This window comes from Rhinoderma darwinii, chromosome 3, assembly GCF_050947455.1.
Source record: "Rhinoderma darwinii isolate aRhiDar2 chromosome 3, aRhiDar2.hap1, whole genome shotgun sequence".
In the NCBI taxonomy this organism is placed as follows: domain Eukaryota; kingdom Metazoa; phylum Chordata; class Amphibia; order Anura; family Rhinodermatidae; genus Rhinoderma; species Rhinoderma darwinii.
In genome coordinates, this window is record NC_134689.1 from 241,715,368 (window position 1) to 241,741,560 (window position 26,193).

Sequence of the window (26,193 nt, forward strand, 5' to 3'; positions counted from 1 at the left end):
GGGCAGGGACATTACCAAAAAAGTAATCTAAGCGTGTATGAGTGCTGTGCGTATGGGAGAAGAAGGTATAGGACCTATCACCTGGGTGATCCACTCGCCACAAATCATAGAGCTGGTGCTCTCTAATTAGTTGCCTAAAACGTGTAGAAAGTCCTGTAAGGGTGGGCGTCGGAGTAGCGTGTGTAAGAGAGACCCTATCCATGGACGTGGAGAACAGGACATTAAAATCTCCTCCCACCAGCCATGCCCCCCTAGGAAGCTTCTGGAGTTTAGAAAGGAGTCTACGTAGGAATGGAATCTGTGCGGTATTAGGAGAGTAAACGTTACATAAAACAATGGGCTGTCCAAACAAAGTCCCCTCTATTATAACATATCTGCCTTTCGGATCTAGATGTGAGGTGTGAACTTGTATGGGGCAGGAAGCTGCTATCAAAATGGCCACCCCCTCCCTTTTGCGACCTGACGAGGCAGAGTACACAGCAGGATACGCCCCTTGGGCAAATTGGAAAGTTCCGGATGAATCTAAGTGTGTTTCCTGCAGAAAAGCAACTTCCGCTCCAAGCGATTTCAACTCCCTGAGAAGCAAGCGTCTCTTCACATTGGAGTTGAGACCCTTGACATTAAGTGTGACAAATTTAACCATGGTCAAAGATGTATGAAAGAGTAAAGAAGGATGTGGAAAGTGCGGATGTATACAGCTCACAGTTATGTCGGGGCCAGTCCCATGTCGGTTTCAAAGCAAGCAGTGTTCTACGGCGTCCTTCTACCTTTGAGGTTCTTGGAGGATTCACTGTCGTCTCAGGTGTTATTTCGGATGAAAGTAGGAGGGGAGGGAAAGACACTGGGGTAAAGACGTACCAGGGAGACAATACACATATCTGCAGTGAGAACAAAGAGAAATGCATGAGATCAATGAATTTCAAACACACTCAGAAAATACTACCAGGGAGAATACTACCAGGGAGAAAACTGGTAATACAATATTACCCTTTGCAACTCTCTCTAAAAACAGAGGGAGAACTGCAAAACAAATTACCCCTATCAAAAAAGGAGGTCGGGTCTCAACAGTCGAGGAACCTAGTACAAAAGTACGTATAAATACGTACAGGCCGAGAAAATACAAAAACAAAAAAGGGGGTGAAAGAGCCAAGTGTATCCCGGGCAATCGCGCCCTGCCACAATTTACGTTAACGAATTAAAGAGAAGCAACATAAAATCAGAAATATAATCCTAAATGCATTTTTAGCCTAGGATAGTGCAACTGGCGAAGGGAGCAACTGGTATGGGTGACCAGGCTCCTTCACATATATTACGGAGGTGCCGTGTATCTGCGCAGCGTCCATCAATTCAAATCAGGTCTTGGTGAACTTCGGTTAGACTGTCGTCTTGGAGAGGTCCTCCGCTTATTTCGGACCGACTGCCAGACTGGAGGTGGAGACGAAGGCGGCAAAGGAGTCTCCCAATTCTGCATCTTGGGCGTTGGTATACCAAGGGAGTCACAGAAATGAGGCAAATCCCCTGGGTACCTCAGGGTTGCAGAAACACCATCTCTTCGGGCTGTAAGGGAGAACGGAAACCCCCATCGATAAATAATATTGTGGTCCCGTAGGGCTGCGAGAAGCGGACGAAGCAGACGTCTTTTCTGTAACGTAATCCAGGAGAGATCCGGGAATAACTGAATCGGCACACCGGCATACTCCAGGTCTTTACGCTGACGGGCTTTAAGCATAATGTCCTCCTTAGTGCGGAAATCCTGGACACAGCAGATGATATCTCTGGGCTGAGATGTAATGGATTTTGGTTTCAGTGCTCTATGCGCTCTGTCAAGCGGTATCCGATTAGACGGGGGTGCACCCAAAAGGTCGTTAAAGATAGTCTCTAACACGATGGGAAGATCTTCAGACCCCGAGGGCTCCGGTATGCCCCTTATCCTTATATTATGACGGCGACCTCTGTTATCCAAATCCTCTAGATGCAGTTGCATATCTCTAATGGACGCCAGCTGGGAGGACACTGAAGCCTGTATCACAGAGACATGGCGCCTAGTGGCATCGTGGTCATCCTCTAGAGCCTCCACCCTCGTAGCAATCTGCTGTATATGCTGCGACACCCCCGCCAATTCCGAACGAAAAGCTGCCTTCACTTCTTGTATCATACTCTTAAAGTCCTCTTTAGTGGGCAACTGTGAGAAACATTCCCTCCACATAGGGGGCACATCTGAAGGAAGTGAGGCTGAATCCTCCAGGTCAGAATCTGAGGCATATACAGGGGCCTGGGCATAGGGGGTCAAAGATGGTGTATCCCCCAGATCGTGTCTCCTCCCCGGCTGCTGGATCGTGGGCCGTTGAGGTTTAGGTGCAGGCCAAATCTGTAGGGCCATTTGTGCTGAGGGCTGTGACATTGGTGGTTCAAGCAGGTGTACTGGGGCCTCTGACTGAGCTGATGCTCCTCGTGGCCTGGCCTCCATTGCTCCTGGGATAGGGGACCCCCTTCCCTGCTGTTCACAGGACGAGGTGGAGGACAGCTTAGGGGAGCTGGGAGGGTGAACTTTAGCCATCCGGCTATTCAGCTTACCCTGTACGTGGGGCACTGTCTCCTCTCCCTGCTCGGACATCTCCCCTTCCATCTGACACGAGGCTGTCCAAGATGGCTGCGGCTGAGGGTGCGGTGTGGCTTGCCGCCGAAGAAAGTAGCCGTCGATCGTTGGTGGAGCGGCGGCGACCTGGTGCTGTGCTGCAGGGGTGAGTCTAGACCCTTGGGGTCTTTTTTTCCCCATATGAGGCACCTTTCCCCGCTGTAGGCTGCTGGATCTGCGTGGCAGGGCGCGGAGCTCTCAACTTATGCGACCGGCGCCATCGACTGCTGGCCACGCCCCCCCTCTTGCCCTTTTTGAAGGTAGATATTGGCGAAAGCTAAGTCTGCCATGAAAGTTGAGGAGGGATTCGTCCACACTTACATTCTGCTCAGGGGTGTAGAGTTGCAGAAATAAATTATTGAGGGAATTTATTAGCGGTCTTATTTTGAACAACCGATCCCGGTTTGCATCGGTACTTGGGGGGGCCTGTGCGTTGTCATTGAAGTGGAGGAACCTCATTATTGTCTCATAACGAGACCTGGGCATTACTGCAGAATATACTGGGGTGGCTTGGGCGGGTCTTGTTGACCAGTAAGACCTAATGGAGGGCTTTTTGACAATACCCATATTTAGGGTGAGCCCCAAAAATGTTTTTAATTCCAGCAAATTGGTGGGCGTCCAATCTCTGGCATGGGTGGATGAAGGTTTCTGCCTTATATATTGAGTGGCATATAAATTTGTTTAGTGGACAATCTGATTTAGGATGTCGTCCGTTATAAATAAATGGAAGTAATCCATTTGGACAAAATTTGTATGGTTATGCCAGGAGTGGCAGTAAATCCGTGGATTCTAGGCCCAAAAGATGGGGCAGGTGCCCATACAAGAGCCTGGACTGAAGGGACCAGGCTGTCCCGTGCTACAGCGCTACTTGGCCCTGCGCTTTCATGTTCTGCAGTTTTGACTGCATCAGGGACAACGTCCCCTGAAGATGAACCTGAAGTGACGCTGTCATCGTCACTACCTAAAACAGGTTCCATCTCGGACGCCATCTCTGATGCGGTCTCCGACTCAGACCACAGCATGGCGTATGCCTCCTCGGCGCTAAACAACTTCCTCGCCATAACGTAACTAACACTAACTAAACAAATTGTTTTGTTTTTTTTGTTTTTTTTTTATATAAAACACACAAACTAACTGCTATATATATCTACACTACCGCTAACAAAAAAATAAACCGCTATTGCTATATATATTATATATATGTGGATATATATATATAATTATATACTCCCTACCTGCCTATTCTAATAGAATAAAAGATAGAAAGGTAGATATATAGAAAAAAAGATAGATGGATAGATAGATTGTATAGATAGAGAATGTTTTAGAGTGTAACTGTATTTTTTGTGTTACTGTAATCTTCTGGCAGCAATTCTCTCGAGTCTCTTCTTCTCCTCAAACTGAAACAATGTTTGAGGAGAAGAAAAGAGGCAGGAGATTTACTGCCAGAAAAGTCAAAATAAAACAAATGTGGTCGCTGTGATAGGTTTTCACAGCGACCACATGTTCAGGGACCATCAGATTGGTCCCTGATACTCTGCCCAGTGCCCAGAGCTGTTGGTAACAGCGTGGGCACAGGGCTGTGTGCACGCGATCGCGTGCACACTGTTTTCTATGCAGAAATGCATGTGATCGCTGTGATTGGTTGTCACAGCGATCACATGTTCAGGGGCCAAAAGATTGACCCCTGACATTCTGCCCAGTGCCCATGGCTGTTGGCAACAGCCAGGGCACAGAGCTGTGTGCACGCGATCGCGCGTGCACAGTCTCTGAAGTGCCGCCGTAAATAGTCTATACTGCGGACTTTAGAGACCCTGACCGCTGGCCGTATAAATACGGCCAGCGGTCGGGAACCTGTTAACTATCTGACCGGGGTTACTAGTCAGTGACCTACTTTCAATGTGACCGCTGGTAACCCAGTCACATTGAACTCTCCATTCATAAGAAATTGATGGCTTATGCTTGTAGCAGGGGTTCACAGTATTACAGTATTCACTTGAATGGGAGAAGGCTGTAATACTGTGAACCACTGCTACAAACATAATGGCGATTCACAGTATAAGCAGGAAATGAAGGGGAAGTTGTGACGTACGAGCACCGCTGTTCCTTTAAAGCAGCTGATCGTCGGGGGTTCCGGGAGTTGGACCCCCACCGATCAGATATTGATGGCCTATCCTGAGGATAGGACATCAACTTCTTATGAATGGAGAGTTCAATGTGACTGGGTTACCAGCAGTCACATTGAAAGTAGGTCACTGAAATCTCAACCACTCTGCTGCTACTGTATTACGCTGCAGATTTTCCAGCTGCTGCATAGAGAAAGAGGCAGAGAAACGCAAACAGACGCTGCTGCAGCTTCTAGTAAGTATTCTACTATCTCACCTGCCTGCTGGATTCACAGCAACACTGCTCATGACTTCTCTTTACTGTCCTCCATGCTGCTTTTGTGTGTGTATGTGAAAGAGATAGGGGAGCAGGATCCCCTCTTCTCTGTGTGTGCTGTGCATGTGAGATATCATAGGAGTTAGTCTAGAGTCCTCCCCCCTCTGGAGTGGAGTTCAGGGACAACTGACAACTAGATAAGGAGTTTACAGAGGGGAAAACATTACACACACACTCTCATGCGCACACTCACACACGCGCACTCTCACACACGCGCACTCTCACACACGCGCACTCTCACACACGCGCACTCTCACACACGCGCACTCTCACACACGCGCACTCTCACACACGCGCACTCACACACGCGCACTCACACACGCGCACTCTCACACACGCGCACTATCACACACGCGCACTCTCACACACGCGCACTCTCACACACGCGCACTCTCACACACGCGCACTCTCACACACGCGCACTCTCACACACGCGCACTCTCACACACGCGCACTCTCACACACGCGCACTCTCACACACGCGCACTCTCACACACGCGCACTCTCACACACGCGCACTCTCACACACGCGCACTCTGAAAATTCACCTCTGTCATGTCCGGTACTGTTTTAAATCATGTTTAAGAAAGATTATATTTTTTACTATCCATATAAAAAAAAAACTGAAATATTTTAGTTTTCAAATTGCCCACTGGAGAACAACAGCAGCTCACTTTCCACACTTAGGCTGTGTTCACACGGGTCAGATATGCTGCGTAAAAGCACGCAGCGTATCCACCCTGTGCGCCGCAGGGAATTCCGGGCGAAAAACCGCAATTTTTCGCCCGGAATATCCGCTGTGGAAAACTAGCACTTAGACTTATGACGTTTCATCCCAGGAGAACGCTGCAGACTGTGATTGGCTGCAGCGGCGGTCACGTGGGATGAAACGTCATCCCAGGAGGCTGGCCTGCAGAATGTCAGAAGTAAGTATAAGATGTTTGTTTGTTCTCTGAAGTTTGCTATTTTTGCGGTGTAATCGCTACGATCCTGCTGCAAAAGTCGCAACTCTTGACTGTTTGTTGTGAATTTTAGATCCCCATTGAATTCAATGGGGGAAAAGCCGCAACAAAATAGCGGCGATTCAGCATACACAATTGACATGCTGCGGCTTAAAGAATCACACCGAAGGTCAATTTGTGTGCCGAATCTCCGCATATCACTTACGCAGCGTGTGGATGAGATTTCTTGCTGCTACTGTATTATGCTGCAGATTTTCTGCAACTAAATACGTTGCTGAAAATCCGCAGTATTTATGCCATGTGTGGACAAGCCCTTATTCAGCAATTTCAGACACTTTACTCACTGTGTCAGAAGAGCTGCTGGCTCTCACTCCAGTCATTGTCCTGGCTCCCGGCGATGATCCATGCCTCCAACTCCAGCACACAGGTCCAGGCTCCAGAAAGTAGTGGTGGGCTCCGAGAACGCCCGCCACTGCATTACAAATTGGGACTTAACACCTCCTCCTCCACGCAACTACGCAGTATTACGTTGATGTGGAAGAGAAGGTCCGTAGAAGAGGGGGCGGGCGAACGAGCGGGCGGGATGCTCTTCCGATAGCAGAAGTTTACGAGCGGGCGGCATCGGCCAGGCCCGAATGACAGGGGGCCACTGCTGCACCCCTCCCCCCCTTTGCCACATTCGTGAATTTCTGCTATCTGCAGAGCCCAGAGGCGGAGAGGCTGTGGCAAATAGCAGCAGCGGCTGGCAGGCCCCCTCCTTAGTTCAATTATTGTCTGAGCCCCTGACAGCAGAACTCTTAGTAGTGCCCTGTTGGAGGATAAAAAACACATCAACAGCAAAACCTCATACTGACTGTGAACCATGGTGGAGGAAGCTTCATGGTTTTGGGCTACTTTTCGGCCTCCGTCCCTGGACGCCTTGAGATCATTGAGGGAATAATGAATTCAAATGTGTAGCAAAACATTTTACAGGAGAATGTCAGGGTAGCAGTCCAAGCCGAAGAGACATTAAGTGATACAAGGAGACAATGACCCAAATCGCACAAGTAAATCAACTAAAGAATGGTTGAAAAAGAGAAAAATATTTGTGTTTTGGAGTTGCCAAGTCAGACCTGAAGAGGGCTGTGCATGCAAGGCATCCCAGGAATTTTGAACCACATTTGCAGGGAGGAATCTTCCAAAATTCCTCCTCAACGTTAAAATTTTAATTGCAGCTACAGTAAACGTTTGAAGTTGATTCCCGAAAACGTGGAATCTACAGGTTATTAAATTCAAGGGTTCACTTTTTCTCCCTGCACTGTGGATGTTTACTCAATGTGCTCAATAAAAGACTTGAACAGTGTAACGGTTTGTGGGTTATTAGTTTAGTTATATTGTGTTTTTCTAGAATTGTGACTTGGATAATAATCAGACCACATTTTGTTCGTAATCAATGCAGAAATCTAGGTTATTCTAAAGGGTTCATTTATTTTTTCTTGCAACTGTATGTACCTGCTCCTTGTCCACTAGCATATTTCCTCATGCTCCACAAAAAGTAAACCCCATACTGAAAATGTTTGACCACTCTTAGTATAGACCTGGAAAAATATTTATCCTATACTGGACTCTGGAATAATAGCATTTGACTAGAGTGACTAATTGTACCAAACCAAGAAGGGTGACAAGGTCAGTAAGAGTTTTCACGTCTTAATGCAAAAACTAAATATTTATTCCCTCACAGCAAGTAGAGATTTGATTAATTGAAACACACGCAATGTTAAAAAGATACTGTTCATAACGTAACTTTTCATTCTATACTGATTAAAGAACACATGACCGAATACACTTCTAAAAGAGCCTTTATCTAGCATTAAAAGCGAAGTAAACCTTTGATGGGCATTATCTTTTTAATAAACAAGTTAGTGTGTTTGGTGTAACATTTTAATTTAGTCTTTATTGAAAACTAGTTTTACTTTTTGAGATACAGCTGCTCTGTATCCTGTGTACAGAGCAGCTGTATCTATAGCTAAATCCTGCTCCCGTCAGGTCCCCGGGACTGATGCGTTCAGTGTCATCGTGTCCTGGGTGTCTCTGACACGCAGAATCCACCTGGAATCTATCACATCTAAGGCTTCGTTCACATCTGCGTCGGGTCATCGTTCATGGGTTCCGTCTGAGCTTTCTGTTGGGAACCCATGAGCAGAATCCAAACGGAAACCACAGGTTTCCGTTTGCATCACCATTTATTTCAATGGTGACGGATCCAGTGCAAATGGTTTAAAGAGGCTCTGTCACCAGATTCTCAAATCCCTATCCTATTGCATGTGATGAACGCTGCAATGTAGATAACAGTAAAGTTTTTTTTGTTTTTTTTTAAAACGTTAATTTTTGGGCAAATTATGAGCTATTTTATTTATATATATATATATATATATATATATATATATATATATATATATATGCAAATGAGCTTTGAAATGGACAATTGGGCGTTTTTTTTTCGTTATGTCCAACTGGGCGTGTATTGTGTTTTTAACTGGGCGTGTTTACGTGTATGACGCTGACCAATCAGTGACCAGTCAGTGTCATACACTCCTCTCCATTCATTTACACAGCAGCGATGTGCAGCCACATACACAGAGATTAACGTTAATCAAGTGTCCTGATAATGAATACACATGACCGTCCAGCCTGGACGTCATGTGTATTCAGAATCCTGACACTTCTGACTCTTTTCTGTGAGATTTCCAGCAAGGTGCAGAATTTTATTCCGCAGCATGTCAATTGTATTTGCATAAACGCTGCTTGTTTGTTGCGGGTTTTCCCCATTGAATTGAATGGGAGTTAAAGGGAATGTGTTGCCAGAAAAACATGTTTTTTTTTTAAAAATTAAACATTTAGTGTGTGGGTGATTAAACATTGTTCAAATTTTTTTTATTTTTTTCGCGAGTCAGGAAATATTATAAATTTTTTCTAATTTATAATACTACCCATTTTTGGTCACTAGATGGAGCTAGTTCCCAAAATTGCAGCATTGCAACATTGGGTTAAAAGCCCTCGCTCTAGTGAGCTCTCAGCATCCCCCCCTCCTTTATCCTGGCTAGTGCCGGGATAAACGAGGGGTTTGAAAGGTTTAACCTCCTACACTGTGTGTCGCCATTTTTTGAGGTAACCCACAGTGTAGTAGGTTTACATACAGTAGTAAACACACACAAACACTAACATACATTGAAATCTCTTACCTGCTCCTGCCGCCGCGGCTCCCTCCGGCCCGTCCGCTCCGTTTGCTGCCGCTGTTCCATGTGCACAAGTCCGGAAGCCGCGACCGGAAGTAGTAATATTACTGTCCGGCCGCGACTTCCGGTCCACAGGAAAATGGCGCCGGACGGCGCCAATTTCGAATAGGACTGTGTGGGAGCGGCGCATGCGCAGTTCCCACACAGACGCCGTACACGGCAGTCAATGGGACGGGAGCCGTTCACAGTCCCTATGGGACTGTGGCTGCCGTATTCCATGTCTGTGTGTGTCGTTAATCGACACACACAGAAATGGAACAAAAAATGGCAGCCCCCATAGGTGAAGAAAAAGTGTAAAAATAAGAAAAAGTAAAACACAAACACACAAATGAATATAAACGTTTTTATTAAAGCACTAACATCTTTAACATATAAAAAATTTATTTGTGATGACACTGTTCCTTTAAAACCCGCAACAAATAGCAGTTGTTGCGTTTTTTTATGGCGGGTTCGCAGCGATTCTGCCAAAAAAACGCAACTCAGAAAAAAAATTAAATCTTATACTTACCCAGGAGTCTGATTTGTCCTCCAGGCTGTCCTCCTGGGATGACGTTTTATACTATTTAACCGCTGCAGCCAATCACAAGGCTGTAGCGGCGGTCACATGGGATGAAACCTCATCCCAAGAGGCCGGCCTGGATGACGTCAGAAGGCCGGCCTCCTGGGATGACGCTTCATCCCATGTGACCGCGGCTGCAGCGGTCCCCTGGGATGAAACGTCATAAGTCTAAGTGCTACAGTTTTCCGCAGCGGATATTGCGGCGCATGGGGTGGATACGCTGCGTGCTTTTACGCAGCAGATCTTCCCCGTATGAACTCCGCCTAAGGGTATGTACACACGGCCTATTTTCGTCCGTTTTTCGGGCTGTAAACGCGTGAAATCAAGCAGAACGCCGTTTTTCCCATTGAAATCAATGGGCAGATGTTTGGAGGCGTTCTGCTTGATTTTTCACTCGTTTACAGCCCGAAAAACGGACGAAAATAGGCCGTGTGTACATACCCTTAGGCGGAGTTCCGACGGGCCGTTTGAAAAACGGCCGTGAAAAAGAAGTGCAGGCCACTTCTTGGGACATTTTTGCAGCTGTTTTTCATAGACTCTATTGAAAACCGCTCCAAAAACGGCCGTGAAAATCGCGAGTGGCTTAAAAAACGTCTGAAAAGCCGGAGCTGTTTTCCCTTGAAAACAGCTCTGTATTTTCAGATGTTTTTTGCTAAGCATGTGAACATACCCTTAGTGTGGAAAGTGAGCTGCACATGTGTCAGGTTATGTTGTTCTCCAGTGGGCAATCTGAAATCAAATTATTTTTATTTTTTTTATATGGATAGTTGCATTAAATGTAAAAAAAACAACTTTCTTAAACCTGATTTAAAACAGTACCTGTCATATCAGGTGAATTTTCAGAATAAGTCACTATGTGTACGTGTAACGCTATTTTTGACCATTATGACTTATATTCTACATTGAACAGTTTTCCCCATCTGTAAGCTCCTTATCTAGTTCTCAGTTGTCCCTAAACTCCACTCCAGAGGGGGAGGAGTCTAGACTAGCTACTATGATATCTCCCATGCAGAGCACACACAGAGTAGAGGGGATCCTTCTCCCCTATCTCTTTCACATACACACTCAGAAGCAGCAGCAGCATGGAGGACAGTAAAGAGATGTCCTGAGCGGTGTTGCTGTGAATCCAGCACTGAGGTGAGATAGTATAATACTTACTAGAAGCTGCAGCAGCGTCTGTTTGTGTTTCTCTGCCTCATTCTCTATGCAGCAGCTCCCTACTCCTCCCTCCCTTTTTCATAGACAAATATAGACAGCAGCTATAATCCTGCTCCTGTTCAGTGATCATTATCACTGTAGGATGCAGGTGGAAACAGGAGAGGAGTCAGTTTTTTTTTTTCTGTCATAAAATTATATAAAAACATCTCTTATCCAGCTTTGTACAATTGATTTTATGTAAAGTTCGTTGAAACGACTGTTACTCTTAAATGAAAATCTCAATGATTTCTCAATGATACCCTGACTTTAACGAATGTATGTATAGTTATAAGCACATTCGGGGTAGTGATAAGAACATTAGGTGGTAAGAGGTGATGATATTTCTATCTTCCATGAAGTTTATGAGATTAGTTATTAGCAACAATTTTATAATATTTTATTTTTGTTTTAACTTTAGCAAGGAGTACTTTGTTACCATGTTCTGGAAGTTTGACCTCAACACAACATCACACGTGGACAAACTCCTGGAAAAGGAGGATGTAACCCTGCTAGAATTAATGGATGAAGATGACCTGCTCCAAGAGTGCAAAGCCCAGAACCAGCGGCTTTTGGATTTTCTTTGTCAGCCGCAATGCATGGAGCAACTTGTACAGCTCATTACGCAACAACCTCCTGATGATATGGATGAGAGAGTCCGCTTTAAGTAAGTAAAATTAGACATCACTTTTGCTTATGAATTGATGACCCTAATACAGTGTATTTGTAGGAAATGCTATATTAGAAGTAATTTTAGTCCGTTTAACCACCATTCCGCACGAGTAAGTAACTATACGTCGTCGCGGGAGGTTACTTCCCGCACGAGGACGTATAGTTACGGAGTTGTTTCTGGTGCACACTGTCGGCGACAGTGTGCACTGGGAACCGGGAGGTCAGCTCTTGCCGACAGCGGACACTCCACTCTTGCCGGCCAGCGGTCCTTTGCCGCTGATTTTGGCGAATTAACCCCTTAAATGCAACGATCGGTTGCAATCGCCATATTTTAGGGGTTTCTAGCATATCGGCAGACCCCGGTCCGAAATCGCGGGGTTTGCCGATAGCATGGCAAACGGAAGCCAAACAATGGCCTCTGTGTCTGCCATGGACGGAAGTCCATCAGGACCAACCTCCGGCTGGTCCTGATGGGCTTCCTGTCAGAGTGACAGGAAGTCACTGTGTCATTCCCGATGCACACTGTCGGCGACAAGGTGTGCATCGGGAACTGGGAGGTCAGCTGTGCCCGACAGCTGACACTCCAGTGTTGCCGATTAGCGGCTCATCGCCGCTAATTTCGGCAATTGACCCGTTACATGCGGGGCTCGATTGCGATCACCGCATTTAGGGGGTTTGTAGCACATCAGCAGCCCCCATGCAATTGTAGGGGTTGCTGATGCTTCTGATGGCATCCGGAGGCCAGGCAACGGCCTTCGGGTCTGGCATGTATGGAAGCCTATGAGGACCAGATCTGGCTGGTCCTCGCAGACTTACTGTCAGAATGACTGTGACGCCACACTGACAGTTGGAATATGTTACACTACCTAGGTAGTGTAATGTATTCTTGCAGCGATCAGAGCTGCAGCTAAAAAAAATAAAGTGTAAAAAGTTAATAAAAATGTTTTATAAAAGTGTAAAAATAAAAGTTTTTGTTTTCCTATAAGAAGTCATTTATTATAGGAATAAAATGTAACCGTTACAAAAAAAAAAAAAAAAAGTACACATATTTGGTATCACCGCATTTGTAACGACCCAAACTATGAAACTGTAATGTTATTTTTTTCCGCACAGTGAATGCCGTAAACAAAATAAACGGAAAACTGTCAGCATCGCTTTTTTTTGGTCACCAACCCTCTCAAGATATAGAATAAAAAGTGATCAAAAAGTCGCATTTACCCCAAGATAGTACCAATAAAAACTACAACCCGTCCCGCAAAAAACAAGACCTCCCACGGCTTTTTTTGACTAAAAAATAAAAAAGTTACGGCTCAGAATATGGTGTCTCAGAAAATAAATTATTTTATAGAAACGTCATTTTATTGTGCAAACGCTGCAAAAACGATACACATATGGTATCGCCGTAATCGTACCAACCCGAAGAATAAAGTAAAACGTAATTTATTGCGCACGGTGAACGCTGTAAGAAATAAAGAATTTAAAACTCCAGAATTGCTGTTTTTTGGTCGCCTTATCTCTAAAAAAGATGTAAAAAGTAATCAGGAAGATGTATGTACTATAAAATGGTACCAATAAAAGCTACAGCTCGTCCCACCAAAAATAAGCCCCCAGACCTCTCAATCGACTAAAAAATTAAAAAAGTGCTGGATGTCAGAATGTGATGATACAAAACAATTTAATTTTTTTTAACAAATAGTCTTTTCTTTGTAAAAGTAGTAAAATATAAAAAAAACTATATAAATTTGGTATCACCGTAATCGTATTGATACGCAGTATAAAACTAAAGTTGTCCTTTTTTACCGCACGGTGAAAGACTTAAAAACAAAACCCCAAAATCACAGTTTTTTCCAATTTCAGCCCGCAAACAATTTTTTCCCAATTTCCCAGTACATTTTATGGTATTTTAAATGGTGTTAATAGAAACTACAACTCTTCCCGCAAAAAATAAGCCCTCACACCGATCTATTGACGGAAAAATAAAAAATGATGGCTCTTGGAAGGCGGGGAATAAAAAATGAAAATGAAAAGGCAAAAAAGGATCAGTCCTGAAAGGGTTAATTAATTTCTAATTAAAAAAACCCATTTATGACCACATGTGGGATATAGCCGTAATCGGCAGAAAGTGCTTTACAAATGCTGGGGTGCTTTTCCTCTTTTATCCCTTGTAAAAATTAAAACATTCAACATTTTAGTGGACACAAATGTAGATATTCATTTTCACGGCCTAATTCCACGAAATTCTACAAAAACCTGTGGGGTCAAAATGCTCACTATACCCCTAGAAAAATTCCTTGAGGGATGTAGTTTCAAAAATAGGGTCACTTTTGAGGGGTTTCCACTGTTTTGGTCCCTCTGGGGCATTGCAAACCCGACATGGCACTGAAAACCAATCCAGCAAAATCTGCGCTCCAAAATCCAAAAGGCGCTCCTTCCCTTCTGAGCCCTTCAGTGGGACCAAATAGCAGTTTATTACCACATATGGGGTATTACCATAATCGGGAACATTGCTTTACAAATGTTGGGGTGCATTTTCTACTTTATTCCTTGTAAAAATTAAAAAATTCTATGTTTCCACAGAAAAAAAGGTGATTTTCATCTTCACAGACTAATTCCATTAAATTCTGCAAAAAAAAACTGTGGGGTCAAAATGCTAACTATACCCCTAGAAAAATGCATTGAGGGGTGTAGTTTCCAAAATGGGGTCACTTTTCGGGGGTTTCGACTGTTTAGGTACCACAAGACCTCTTCAAACCTGACATGGTGCTTAAAATAAAAAAGGAGGCCCCAAAATCCACCAGGTGCTCCTTTGCTTCTGAGGCCGGTGTTTCGGTCCATTAGGACACATGTTGGATATTTCAAAAAACTGCAGAATATTGGCAATAAATATTGAGTTGCGTTTCTCTGGTAAAACCTTCTATGTTACAGATTTTTTTTTTATTACAAATGAATTTTGGCACTTCATGTATTAATTGTCTTTGTGTAACATCTAAATGTTGTGCTTTTTTCTAAGTCATTCATTTGTAAACTGCCTGAAGAAGGAGCCTCTGTGCTCTGAAAGCTTTCATATAGAACTTTTATGGTTAGCCAATAAAGGTATCATACCTATTATACTTTTGTCTTTTTTGACACAAAAGTATTTAACATTTCATATTGTCTCTGGCTAACACGGTACTACACTATTTTTTACTGTACTTGGCAAAAAAAAATGAAATTTGTACATTTCACCTCTACATTGCCTTAATTCCTGTGAAACGCTTAAAGGGTTAAAATACTTTCTGAATGTGGGTTTGAATACTTTGAGGGGTGCGGTTTTCAAAATGGGGTGATTTATGGGGACTTTCTAATATATAATGCCATCAAAGGCACTTCAGAACTGAACTGGTCCCTGAAAAAATAGCCTTTTGAAACTTTCTTGAAAATCTGAGAAATTGCTGCTAAAGTTCTAAGCCTTGTAACGTCTTAGAAAAATAAAGGGACGTGGGAAAAAAAGATGCAAACATAAATGAGACATATGGGGGATGTTAACTAGTAACTATTTTGTGTGGTATTACTGTTTTACAAGCAAATACTTTTAAATTTAGAAAAATGCAAGTATTTGCAAATTTTCGGAAAAACATTGAGTTTTTCACAAATATATATTGAATTTATCGACCAAATTTTTTCACTAACATAAAGTACAATATGTCACGAGAGAACAATCTCAGAATCGCTTGGATAGGTAAAAGCATTCCAGAGTTATTACAACATATCAGATTTGAAAAAAATCATCTGTGTCCACAAGGCAAACAGGTTGTGTCCTGAAGGGGTTAAAGAAACTGATTGAGATTGAACTAATTCATGTTTTGTTTTTGTTTTTTTGCTTTCGAATTAATGTCAAACTATGTATGTTACAACCCCTCTCAACTTGACGTGCATCTTTAAAAAAATATATAATTGTTTGTCCTAATCAGTGGCGTAGCTATAGGGGTCGCAGCGGTCACAGTTGCGACCGGGCCCCTAAGCCTGGGGGGCCCCCGTTGCCATACCACATGCTTGTTTAAATTCATTTTCTGTGCCGTGAAGCCGGCACTTCCTGGTTACGGTCACATGGTACACTTAGTGTACCATGTGACCGTGTTGTCACGTGACACGTCTTCCAGCCAGTGCAGTGGAAGAGTCGGTGCGGAGGACTCCAGGTGAGTTGCAGAGTCTGTATTGTGTTGTGTTGTGTTGGCTTGTAATGTATTGTGTTGTGATGTATTGTGTTGCCTTGTAATGTATTGTGCTGTTTGCGGTGGAGAGGGGGGGCCCGTTAAATGACAGCCCCCCCTCCTGTCTCCACCGCAAACTGCACAATACAATACATTACACACTGTGTGTCGCGTCCCCCTGGGGATTCGTGTGAAGACCTCCGGGGGGTCGCGAGTCACTCACCGATGTCTCGGTTCCATTCAATGCTGGAGCAAGGAGCTGACGTCTCCTTGATCCAGCATTCACTATGCCCTGAGCGACTCGACACAGGCAGACGGGATGTAGTGACATCATCGCGCCTCTTTGCGCCGAGTCACTCATAGCACACACCGGAGGAGGCGAACGATCCTCCACCCGACGTGGGAGCGGGAATAGGTAAGTAATTCTGCTATTTTTCTATTATGCACATATGGGGGCATTATACTGTATGGGGGGGCATTATACTCCATGATGGGGCATTATACTGTATGGGGGGGGCTGATATTGCGGGGGGAGGCATTATACTGCATGGGGGCTGATATGGGGGAATTATACTATATGGGGCATTATACTGTATGGGTAGCTCATATGCGGGGCATTATACTGTATGGGGGGCTGATATGGGAGGCATTATACTGTATTGGTAGCTCATATGGGGGGCATTATACTGCATTGGGAGCTCGTATGGAGGCGGCATACTGTATGGGGGCTGATATGGGAGGCATTATACTGTATGGGGAGGTGATATGGAGGGGCATTATACTATATGGGGAGCTCATATGGGCGGCATTATACTGTGGGGAGCTGATATGGGGGGCATTATACTGTATGGGGAGCTGATATGGGGGCATTATACTGTATGGGGAGCTGATATGGGGGCATTATACTAGATGGGGGGCACTAATGTATGGGGGCAGCTATGTGGGGCATTATACTGTAGGGGGCTGATATGTGATATGGGGAGCATTATACGGTATGGGGCTGTTACGGTTGGGTATTATACATTATGGGGCATTATATTTTGTGGGGGCAGCTATGGGAGCATTACACTATGGGGGCTGTTGGGCAAGGCGTCTGGGCATAGGCGCGCGCAGGGGTCTGATGATGATGGTGGTGTTGGGGAGGGGTAGGGGGGCCCAAGCTGAATTCTTGCACCCGGGTCCATGAGCCTTTAGCTACGACCCTGGTCCTAATCACTGTGTTTAATAATCAATTGCTATTTTTTATGTTTATCATCAATACATCTCTAGTTTTTCATTACTTTATAGCGATTCCTTCGCCATAAAAGTTAATAATACAATCTTCAATGTAGTGACCTTACCGATTTCACAATGATTCCCAGCCTCCTGTTTCCTTGGTTCCTTTCTGCTCTCTGTTTATGAACCTCTGTGATGATTTGTCTTCAGGGGAGATTGTCTGGGATGCTTCTAAAGCATATATAAGGGGGGCTGCTGTTCAATTGAAGAGGGTTTTTTTTTTATTTATTTTTTTAACTCTTGGTTTTCTGTCTTTTAGGGACGAGGCGTCAAAATTGGATTGGGAGGGGGATGTGGGTAGATATAAGGATGTTCTTGGTTAGAAGGTGCAAAAAGCGGCCTTTTTTTCGGATTAAAGGTATTATGTAGGCCCGGTAGATTGTCTAGTCTGATTAAAAATAAAAGGGGCCCAATAGTCATATCACCTATTAAAGAGGCTCTGTCACCACATTATAAGTGCCCTATCTCCTACATAAGGAGATCGGCGCTGTAATGTAGGTGACAGTAATGCTTTTTATTTAAAAAAACAATCTTTTTTCACAACGTTAGGAGCGATTTTGGTTTATGCTAATGAGCTTTCTTAATGCCCAAGTGGGCGTACTTTTACTTTCAACCAAGTGGGCGTTGTACAGAGGAGTGCATGACGCTGACCAATCGGCATCATGCACTCCTCTCCATTCATTTACACTGCACTAGCGATATAGTTATATCACTATGTGCAGCTACATACACAAACCCTAACATTACTACAGTGTCCTGATAATGAATACACATGACCATCCAGCCTGGACGTCATGTGTACTCAGAATCCTGACACTTCTGACTTTTTTTGTGAGATTCCGGCAAGTGAAACCAAATCTCGTTTAGCTCCGTAATCTCGCGAGATTTGGTTTCACTTGCCGGAATCTCACAAAAAAGAGTCAGAAGTGTCAGGATTCTGAGTACACATGACGTCCAGGCTGGATTTCATGTGTATTCATTATCAGGACACTGTAGTAATGTTAGGGCTTGTGTATGAGGCTGCACATAGTGATATAACTATATCGCTAGTGCAGTGTAAATGAATGGAGAGGAGTGCATGATGCCGATTGGTCAGCGTCATGCACTCCTCTGTACAACGCCCACTTGGTCGAAAGTAAAAGTACGCCCACTTGGGCATTAAGAAAGCTCATCAGCATAAACCAAAATCGCTCCTAACGTTGTGAAAAAAAGATCGTTTTTTTTAAATAAAAAGCATTACGGTCACCTACATTACAGCGCCGATCTCCTTATGTAGGAGACAGGACACTTATAATGTGGTGACAGCCTCTTTAAGAATGATACGTGCAAAATAGTAAGTAAATGGGATTTTATAAGGAGAGTTTTCAAAGTTTTATTAAAATCTATATAGATCTGAATTTAATGGTGTAGAATTATTGATAAGGGACTATCTAGACTTCTGTCATCTCCCTAAACTTATAGTGCATGAGAAGGAAGCAGATACCACTGCTGGAAAGGTTAGCAAAGTAGTTAAACCAGCCCCAAGAGGGAAATCACGTGGACCTGAAGTTCTTCCTTTCGAGATATTTCAAACGTAAATGTTGCCTAGGTTGGTTGAGATTTTCAGGCAGGTACGCGATACGGGGGTGCTTCCTTCCTCCATGTATAAATTTGCTATAGTATTCGGGAATGATGAGACCTTAATGGAGTCCTACAGGATGATTTTGTTGTTAAATGTAGATGCCAAAATTCTAGCAAAGGTGTTGGCAGATGGGTTTGTTAAGGTTATTATTTATCAGATTTTGAGAAATCAATGTGGGTCTATGCCCCGAAGGTCTGCTATGCATAATATTTGTCATCTATATGGGAATATTTAGGTGGCAGACGGGCATTTGACAGGGTGGAATGTCACTTTCTTTGGAATTTGTTAGAAGTATATGGGTTTGGCCCTAGATTTATCGGATAGATGAAGGCCCTTTATAAAGACCAGCAGTCTAGGGCGCAAGTGAATGGGGCATTGTTACGGAGGTACCCAATAGGGTTGTCCTCTCTACCCCCTCATCTTTGCTCTCTATATAGAATCTTTGGCAGCTATAATTAGGCAGGAGGTTCGGATTGAGGGGTATGGATGTGGAGGAGGAGAGAACAAAGTTTTGCGTGGCGATGCAATGTGAACAGAAAGCACATTACTAATTTTTGGATGTTTTGAGCCAAAAGAAAGCCGATTCTTGGTTTGCAACCTTTTTAAAGGGGTATTCCCATAAACCCAGTACCATAATAACGTGTAAATAGACTGCCCCATGCTACAATAAACTTACCTCGTCCTGCCGTTTTATGTATTTACATCCCCTTTGTCCTATGTGTGCTGCATTCTTCATAGAGCAGAACTTGACCGCTGCCAAACTACATGTCCCAGCAGCACACTGCGTCTCTTCTGATATAGCATTTCAGCATCTATTTGATGAATGTGTCCTGGGTATGCTGCTTCTTCCAGTAGTCTGTACACCCAGCGCCTCCACACCAAAGCATCCCCCCTTTAAAGGATACTGTATCACATAAAGGTTCCCAAACATTTGAGGCCCTTTTACATGGGCCAATAATCGGGGAAAACGAGCGTTCATACGAATGCTCGTTCCAGATCATTGCCCTCTGTAAATGGGGCAATGACCAGCCGATATACGCGCAAACGCTCGATCATAGGCTGATCGTTTCATTTATGCAGCAATCAATATTATCGTTGTCAGCAGCATATCTCCCTGTATAGACACGGGAGATGTGCTGCCGACATAATGGAAATGCATGGGGACAAGCGATCGCAGTAACAATCGCTCGCTCCCTGACGTAACCAATCATAGCTACTTGTGAAAGGAACAGACAAGCGCTGATCAATGAGGTGTCTCGTCAATCGTCGCTTGTTTTCATGGCTCATATTGGCTAGTGTAAAAGGACCTTTACTATTTGTATACTTGTATTAGAGTCATGTAATGCTCTTACCAATGACTCTCCCTGCTCCTGTGCTCTGTAAACATAGAGAAGACACTCTCGTATGTTACAGAGCACAGGAAAAGGAAGAGCCGTCGATAACCGCATCTGACAAATCCTCCTGGTAAAACAATGACATCATACTGTTTAATTGGTGGTTGCAGTGTATCTTTAGTGGCACACGCGCAGTTGCATCTATCAGTCAGCCAAGCGGCACTTAACCCCTTCAGGAGACTGCCTTTTTTGGCAGTGTCACAGCCAATTTTTTTCAAATCTGACGTGTTAATTTATGTGGTAATAACTTTGGAATACTTATCCCCTTCCCGACATCCGCCGTATATATACAGAGCACGTGGGGTGAGGAAATATGGAGCGGGCTCACGCGCTGAGCCCGCTCCATAGAGCAAGTGTATCGGCTGTGTGTTACAGCCAACAATTCCAGGTAACGAGCGGGATCCCGTTTGAGCGCGATCCTGCTTGTTTAACCCATTAAATACCACGGTCAATAGCTATCGCGACATTTAAATGACTAAAAACATAGGGGCGACCGCCTGTAACGTCCCAACGCCCCCCTGGGGCGAGAGCGGGTGGTGCCGTTGGTTGGCATGATGGCCTGGGGGCCTGATGAAGTCCCTCAGGTCCGCAGGGCTTCATAGGAAACGGTCAGAATCACGATATACTGTAATGCATTAGTATTGCAGTATATCGTGCAAGCGATCTAATGATCGCTGGTTAAAGTCCCCTAGGGGGACAAGTAAAAAACTGTAAAATATTTATTTTTTTAACAAATTATTATTTTTTTTAAATGTTCAAAAAACCCCCCTTTTCCTATTTTTTCCTCAAGCACAATGTAAAAAAAAATAAAAAGCTAACCTAACTGGCATCGACGAAGGTCCGTAAAAGCCTGAACTATTACAATATATCATTATTTAGACCGCACGGTGAACGCCGTAAAAAATAAAAACTTTAAAACATCAGAATTGCTGTTTTTGGTCCCTTCATCTCCCACAAAAAATGAAATAAAAAGTGATGAAAAAGTCTCACGTACCCCGTATAAACTACAGCTCGCCCCGCAAAAAATAAGCCCTCATACCGCTAAATCGATGGAAAAATAAAAAAGTTATGTCTCTCAGAATATGGCGACAAAACTCACATTTAATTTTTATCAATCAGTTTTTTTCCTTGTAAAAGTAGTACAACATAAAGAAAACGATATAAATTTGGTATCGCTGTAATTGTATTGATCCGCAGAACGAAGTTTTATCGTACGGTGAACGCCATAAAAACAAGAGGATTCACCGTTTTTTTCCTATACCACCCCACATATATATTTTTTCTCGTTTCCCACTAAATAGTGCTGTGAAAATCTAAAACTCGTCCCGCAAAAAACAAGCCCTCATACGGCAATATTGATGGAAAAATAAAAAAGTTATGGCTTTTGGAAGGTGGGGAGGAAAAAACAAAGCGATTCTGAGATTGTTTTCTCGTGACATATTGTATTTTTTGTTAGTGAAAAAATTTGGTCGACAAATGTAATATTTATTTGTGAAAAACACCAAAATATAGGGAAAATTTGCAAAAAATCTAATTTTTCTAAATTTAAATGTATCTGCTTGTAAAACAGATAGTAATACCACACAAAATAGTTAATAGTTAACATTTCCCATATGTCTACTCGTTTTTTTTGATCATCCTTTTATTTTTCTAGGAAGTTACAACGTTTAGAACTTTAGCAGCAATTTCTCACGTTTTCAAGGAAATTACAAAAAACTTTTTTCAGGGACCAGTTCAGTTCTGAAGTCGCTTTAAGGGCCTTATATATTAGAAAGTCCCCATAAATCACCCCATTTTAGAAACTGCACCCTTCAAAGTATTCAAAACAGCATTCTCAAAGTTTCTTAACCCTTTAGGCATTTCACAGGAATCAAATCAATGTAGAGGTGAAATTTTAGAACTTAATTTTTTCCCCCGAAGTTCATTTGTAATAAAAAAAAAAATTCACAGAAGATTTTACCACAGAAATGCAACTCAATATTTATTGCCCAGATCCTGCAGATTTTAGAAATAACCCACATGTGGCCCTTGTGTACTAATTGACTGCAGCACAGGCCTCATAAGCAAAGGAGCACCTAGTGGATTTTGGGTGCTTTTTTTAGAATATATTTTAGACACCGCTGGGTGTACTTGTAAATCATAAACTAAATAACAGCATGCAATGTCAGTCAGCTGCTTCAAAGGCCATCAAGATATTGTCGTGTATTAAAAGAGACATGGACTCGCGGGACAGGGATATAATATTACCACTTTACAAAGCATTAGTGAGGCCTCATCTAGAATATGCAGTTCAGTTCTGGGCTCCAGTTCATAGAAAAGATGCCCTGGAGTTAGAAAAAATACAAAGAAGAGCAACGAAGCTAATAAGGGGCATGGAGAATCTAGGTTATGAGGAAAGATTAAAAGAACTAAACCTATTTAGCCTTCAAAAAAGACGACTAAGGGGGGACATGATTAACTTATATAAATATATGAATGGCACATACAAAAAATATGGTGAAATCCTGTTCCATGTAAAACCCCCTCAAAAAAAAAGGGGGCATTCCCTCCGTCTGGAAAAAGAAAGGTTCAACCTGCAGAGGCGACAAGCTTTCTTTACTGTGAGAATGGTGAATCTATGGAATAGACTACCGCAGGAGCTGTCACAGCAGGAACAGTAGATGGCTTTACAAAAGGCTTAGATAATTTCCAGGAACAAAAAAATATAAGCTCTTATGTGTAAAAAAAATTTTACTTCAGTTTTCCCATCCCTTGGTTGAACTTGTTGGACATAGTTTTTGTACGGTTGAAAAAAGACATGTCCGGTTTGAAGAAGCCTTGTGATGCCAAAACAGTGTAAGCCCCCAAAATTTACCCCATTTTAGAAACTACACCCCTCAAAGAATCTATCTAAGGGTATAGTTAGCATTTTGACCACTTAGTTTTTTTGCTAAATTAATTTGAATTAGTCTGTGAAAATGAAAATCTACTTTTTTTCTGAAAAAACATAGAATTTTTTTGATTTGTAGAAGAAATAAAGGAGAAAAATCACACCAACTTTTGTAAAGCAATTTCTCCAGATTACGGCAATACCCTATATGTAGTAATAAACTGCTGTTTGGACCCACGGCAGGGCTCAGAAGGGAAGGAGGGCCATTTGGATTTTGGAGTGCAGATTTTGCTGGAATGGTTTTCGGTGCCATGTCGTGTTTGCAAAGCCCTGGAGGGACCAAAACAGTGGAAAAGCCCCCCAAAGTGACCCCATTTTGGAAACTACACCCCAAAAGGAATTTTTCTAGGGGTATAGTTAGCTTTTTGAACCCACAGGTTTTTTACAGAATTTAGTGGAATTAGGCCGTGAAAATGAATATCTACATTTTTGTCCACTAAAATGTTGAATATTTTCATTTTTACAAGGGATAAGGGAGATAAAGCCGCCCAACATTTATAAAGCAATTTCTCCCGAGTACGGCAATACCCCATATGTGGTAATAAATGTTTTTTATTAGAAATTAATAAACCCTTTAAGGACTGATCCTTTTTTTTGCTTTTTCATTTTCGTTTTTCACTCCCTGCCTTCCAAGAGCCATAACTTTTTTTATTTTTCCATCAATAGACTGGTGTGGGGGCTTGTTTTTTGCGGGAGGAGTTGTAGTTTCTATTGACGCCATTTAAAGTACCATATAATGTACTGGGAAACTGAAAATATCATTATTTACGGGCTGAAATTGGGGAAAAAAATTGATTGATCCATTGTTTTTATGGGTTACGTTTTTACAGCTCTCACTGTGCGGTAAAAATGACAACTTCACTAATTAAATCTGCGTCTCAATACCATTACTGTGATATCAAATTCATGTTTTTTTAAATATATTTTACTACTTTTACAAAGCAAAAAACAAGTTGTTAAAAAGAAAAAATAAATAAATTGTTTTGTATCCCCATATTCTGAGAGCCACAACTTTTATTTTTTTGGTCGATTGAGCGGAGTGAGGGCTTATTTTTGGCAGAACGAGCTGTAGTTTTCATTGGTACCATTTTTTTTGGTACATACAATTTTTGATAATTTTTCATTACATTTTCTTTTCTTTAGAGCTAAGGTGACAAAAAAAAAACCAGCGATTTTGGCGGTTTAAAGTCTTAATTTCTTACGGCATTCACTGTGCGCTATAAATTACATTTTACTTTATTCTGCAAGTTGATACGAGTAAGAATTTTTGCATCGGGGCCCATGAGCCTTTAGCTACGCCCCTGATTGCACATATGTCTCCGTACAAGCACTTATCCTCCTCATATTAGACTATGGATTCAATTTTTTTCTATGTGCCAAGTTATGCACAAGCGCAAGCGCAGCGTCAGCATCTAGTGTATCAATACCGATACGATTGTCCTATTTTAAAGAGGCTCTGTCACCAGATTTTGCAACCCCTATCTGCTATTGCAGCAGATAGGCGCTGCAATGTAGATTACATTAACGTTTTTATTTTTTAAAAACGAGCATTTTTGGCCAAGTTATGACCATTTTTGTATTTATGCAAATGAGGCTTGCAAAAGTACAACTGGGCGTGTTGAAAAGTAAAAGTACAACTGGGCGTGTATTATGTGCGTACATCGGGGCGTTTTTACTACTTTTACTAGCTGGGCGTTATGACGAGAAGTATCATCCCAGAACGCCCAGCTTCTGGCAGATCACGCTGTGACGTCACTTCCCCAGGTCCTGCATCGTGTCAGACGAGCGAGGACACATCGGCACCAGAGGCTACAGATGATTCTGCAGCAGCATTGGCATTTGCAGGTAAGTCGATGTAGCTACTTACCTGCAAACGCTGATGCTGCTGCAGAATCAACTGTAGCCTCTGGTGCCGATGTGTCCTCGCTCGTCTGACACGATGCAGGACCTGGGGAAGTGACGTCACAGCGTGATCTGCCAGAAGCTGGGCGTTCTGAAGAGAAGTGGATGATACTTCTCGTCAGAACGCCCAGCTAGTAAAAGAAGTAAAAACGCCCCGATGTACGCACATAATACACGCCCAGTTGTACTTTTACTTTTCAACACGCCCAGTTGTACTTTTGCAAGCCTCATTTGCATAAATACAAAAATGGTCATAACTTGGCCAAAAATGCTCGTTTTTTAAAAATAAAAACGTTACTGTAATCTACATTGCAGCGCCTATCTGCTGCAATAGCAGATAGGGAAAACACTGAGAACAAAGGAGTCATACACTATTGGGATAAAGTTTGCCAGTGGCATTGAAAAATAAACTTTATTAGGACAATACAAATTACATATAATTTAAAACTAGACTGCAAATCCAAGACCTGTACACCTCCCAAGTGGCATAGAGGAACCACTCCTTATAGATGCAGCTACGGGAAGAAAAAGGTCTTTCTGACAAATAATGACATTTCAGCTAGGGCTGAAGCAAAAATTGAATGCGATTGAGTAGCAATAAAGGCAAAAAGCCAGAGTATATAATTTAGATAAATTGCATCGTACACACAGCCAGACTCATAGTAATATTCTAGGTAAGTAATTGTAAGCTGGACTATAGTAGTGACCAAAAAAGTGCTTCCATAAGCCCACATAGAACAAGACGAGTCTTCCCAGCAAGTATAGCAACAAGAAAAAAAGGCAAGTGAAAAAATATAGGGCACAGTATAGAATGTTACTAACCCATATGGTTCCTGTAGTTCAGTGACTTCCCGAGTACGGAGAGACCCCGACGCGCGTTTCGCGTGGATGGCTTTTTCAGAGGGGTATACTATCTTTTACCTAGTCTTTCTACTTTAAATACACTGATCAATCCAGTCAGCTGCTACAGATTGACCAATGAGATCACCACGGCCGTGCCTGTCAGACTGAGACATCGCGAGACTCGCGCACCTGACAGCCGAGTCCCCACTACGCATGCGCGGCTCTGGAAACCACGCATGCGCAGAGGAGTACAATCGGCAGACAGAGCTAAAGCCAGCGATGACGCACATGACAGGCAGG

The 26,193-nt window shown here is 43.0% G+C and overlaps 1 protein-coding gene across 8 annotated transcripts in view; it reads left to right on the plus strand.

Annotated features, from left to right (window-relative positions):
* Nucleotides 1-26,193, plus strand: part of PPP6R2 (protein phosphatase 6 regulatory subunit 2) — a 206,137-nt gene that overhangs the window by 46,258 nt on the left and 133,686 nt on the right. For all 8 annotated transcript variants that reach the window (XM_075857583.1, XM_075857588.1, XM_075857584.1 and 5 more), the window contains exon 3: nt 11,489-11,734. In XM_075857583.1, the coding sequence (XP_075713698.1) occupies nt 11,508-11,734 (227 nt within the window). In that variant the 5' untranslated portion in view covers nt 11,489-11,507. The remainder of the gene's footprint in view (nt 1-11,488; nt 11,735-26,193) is intronic.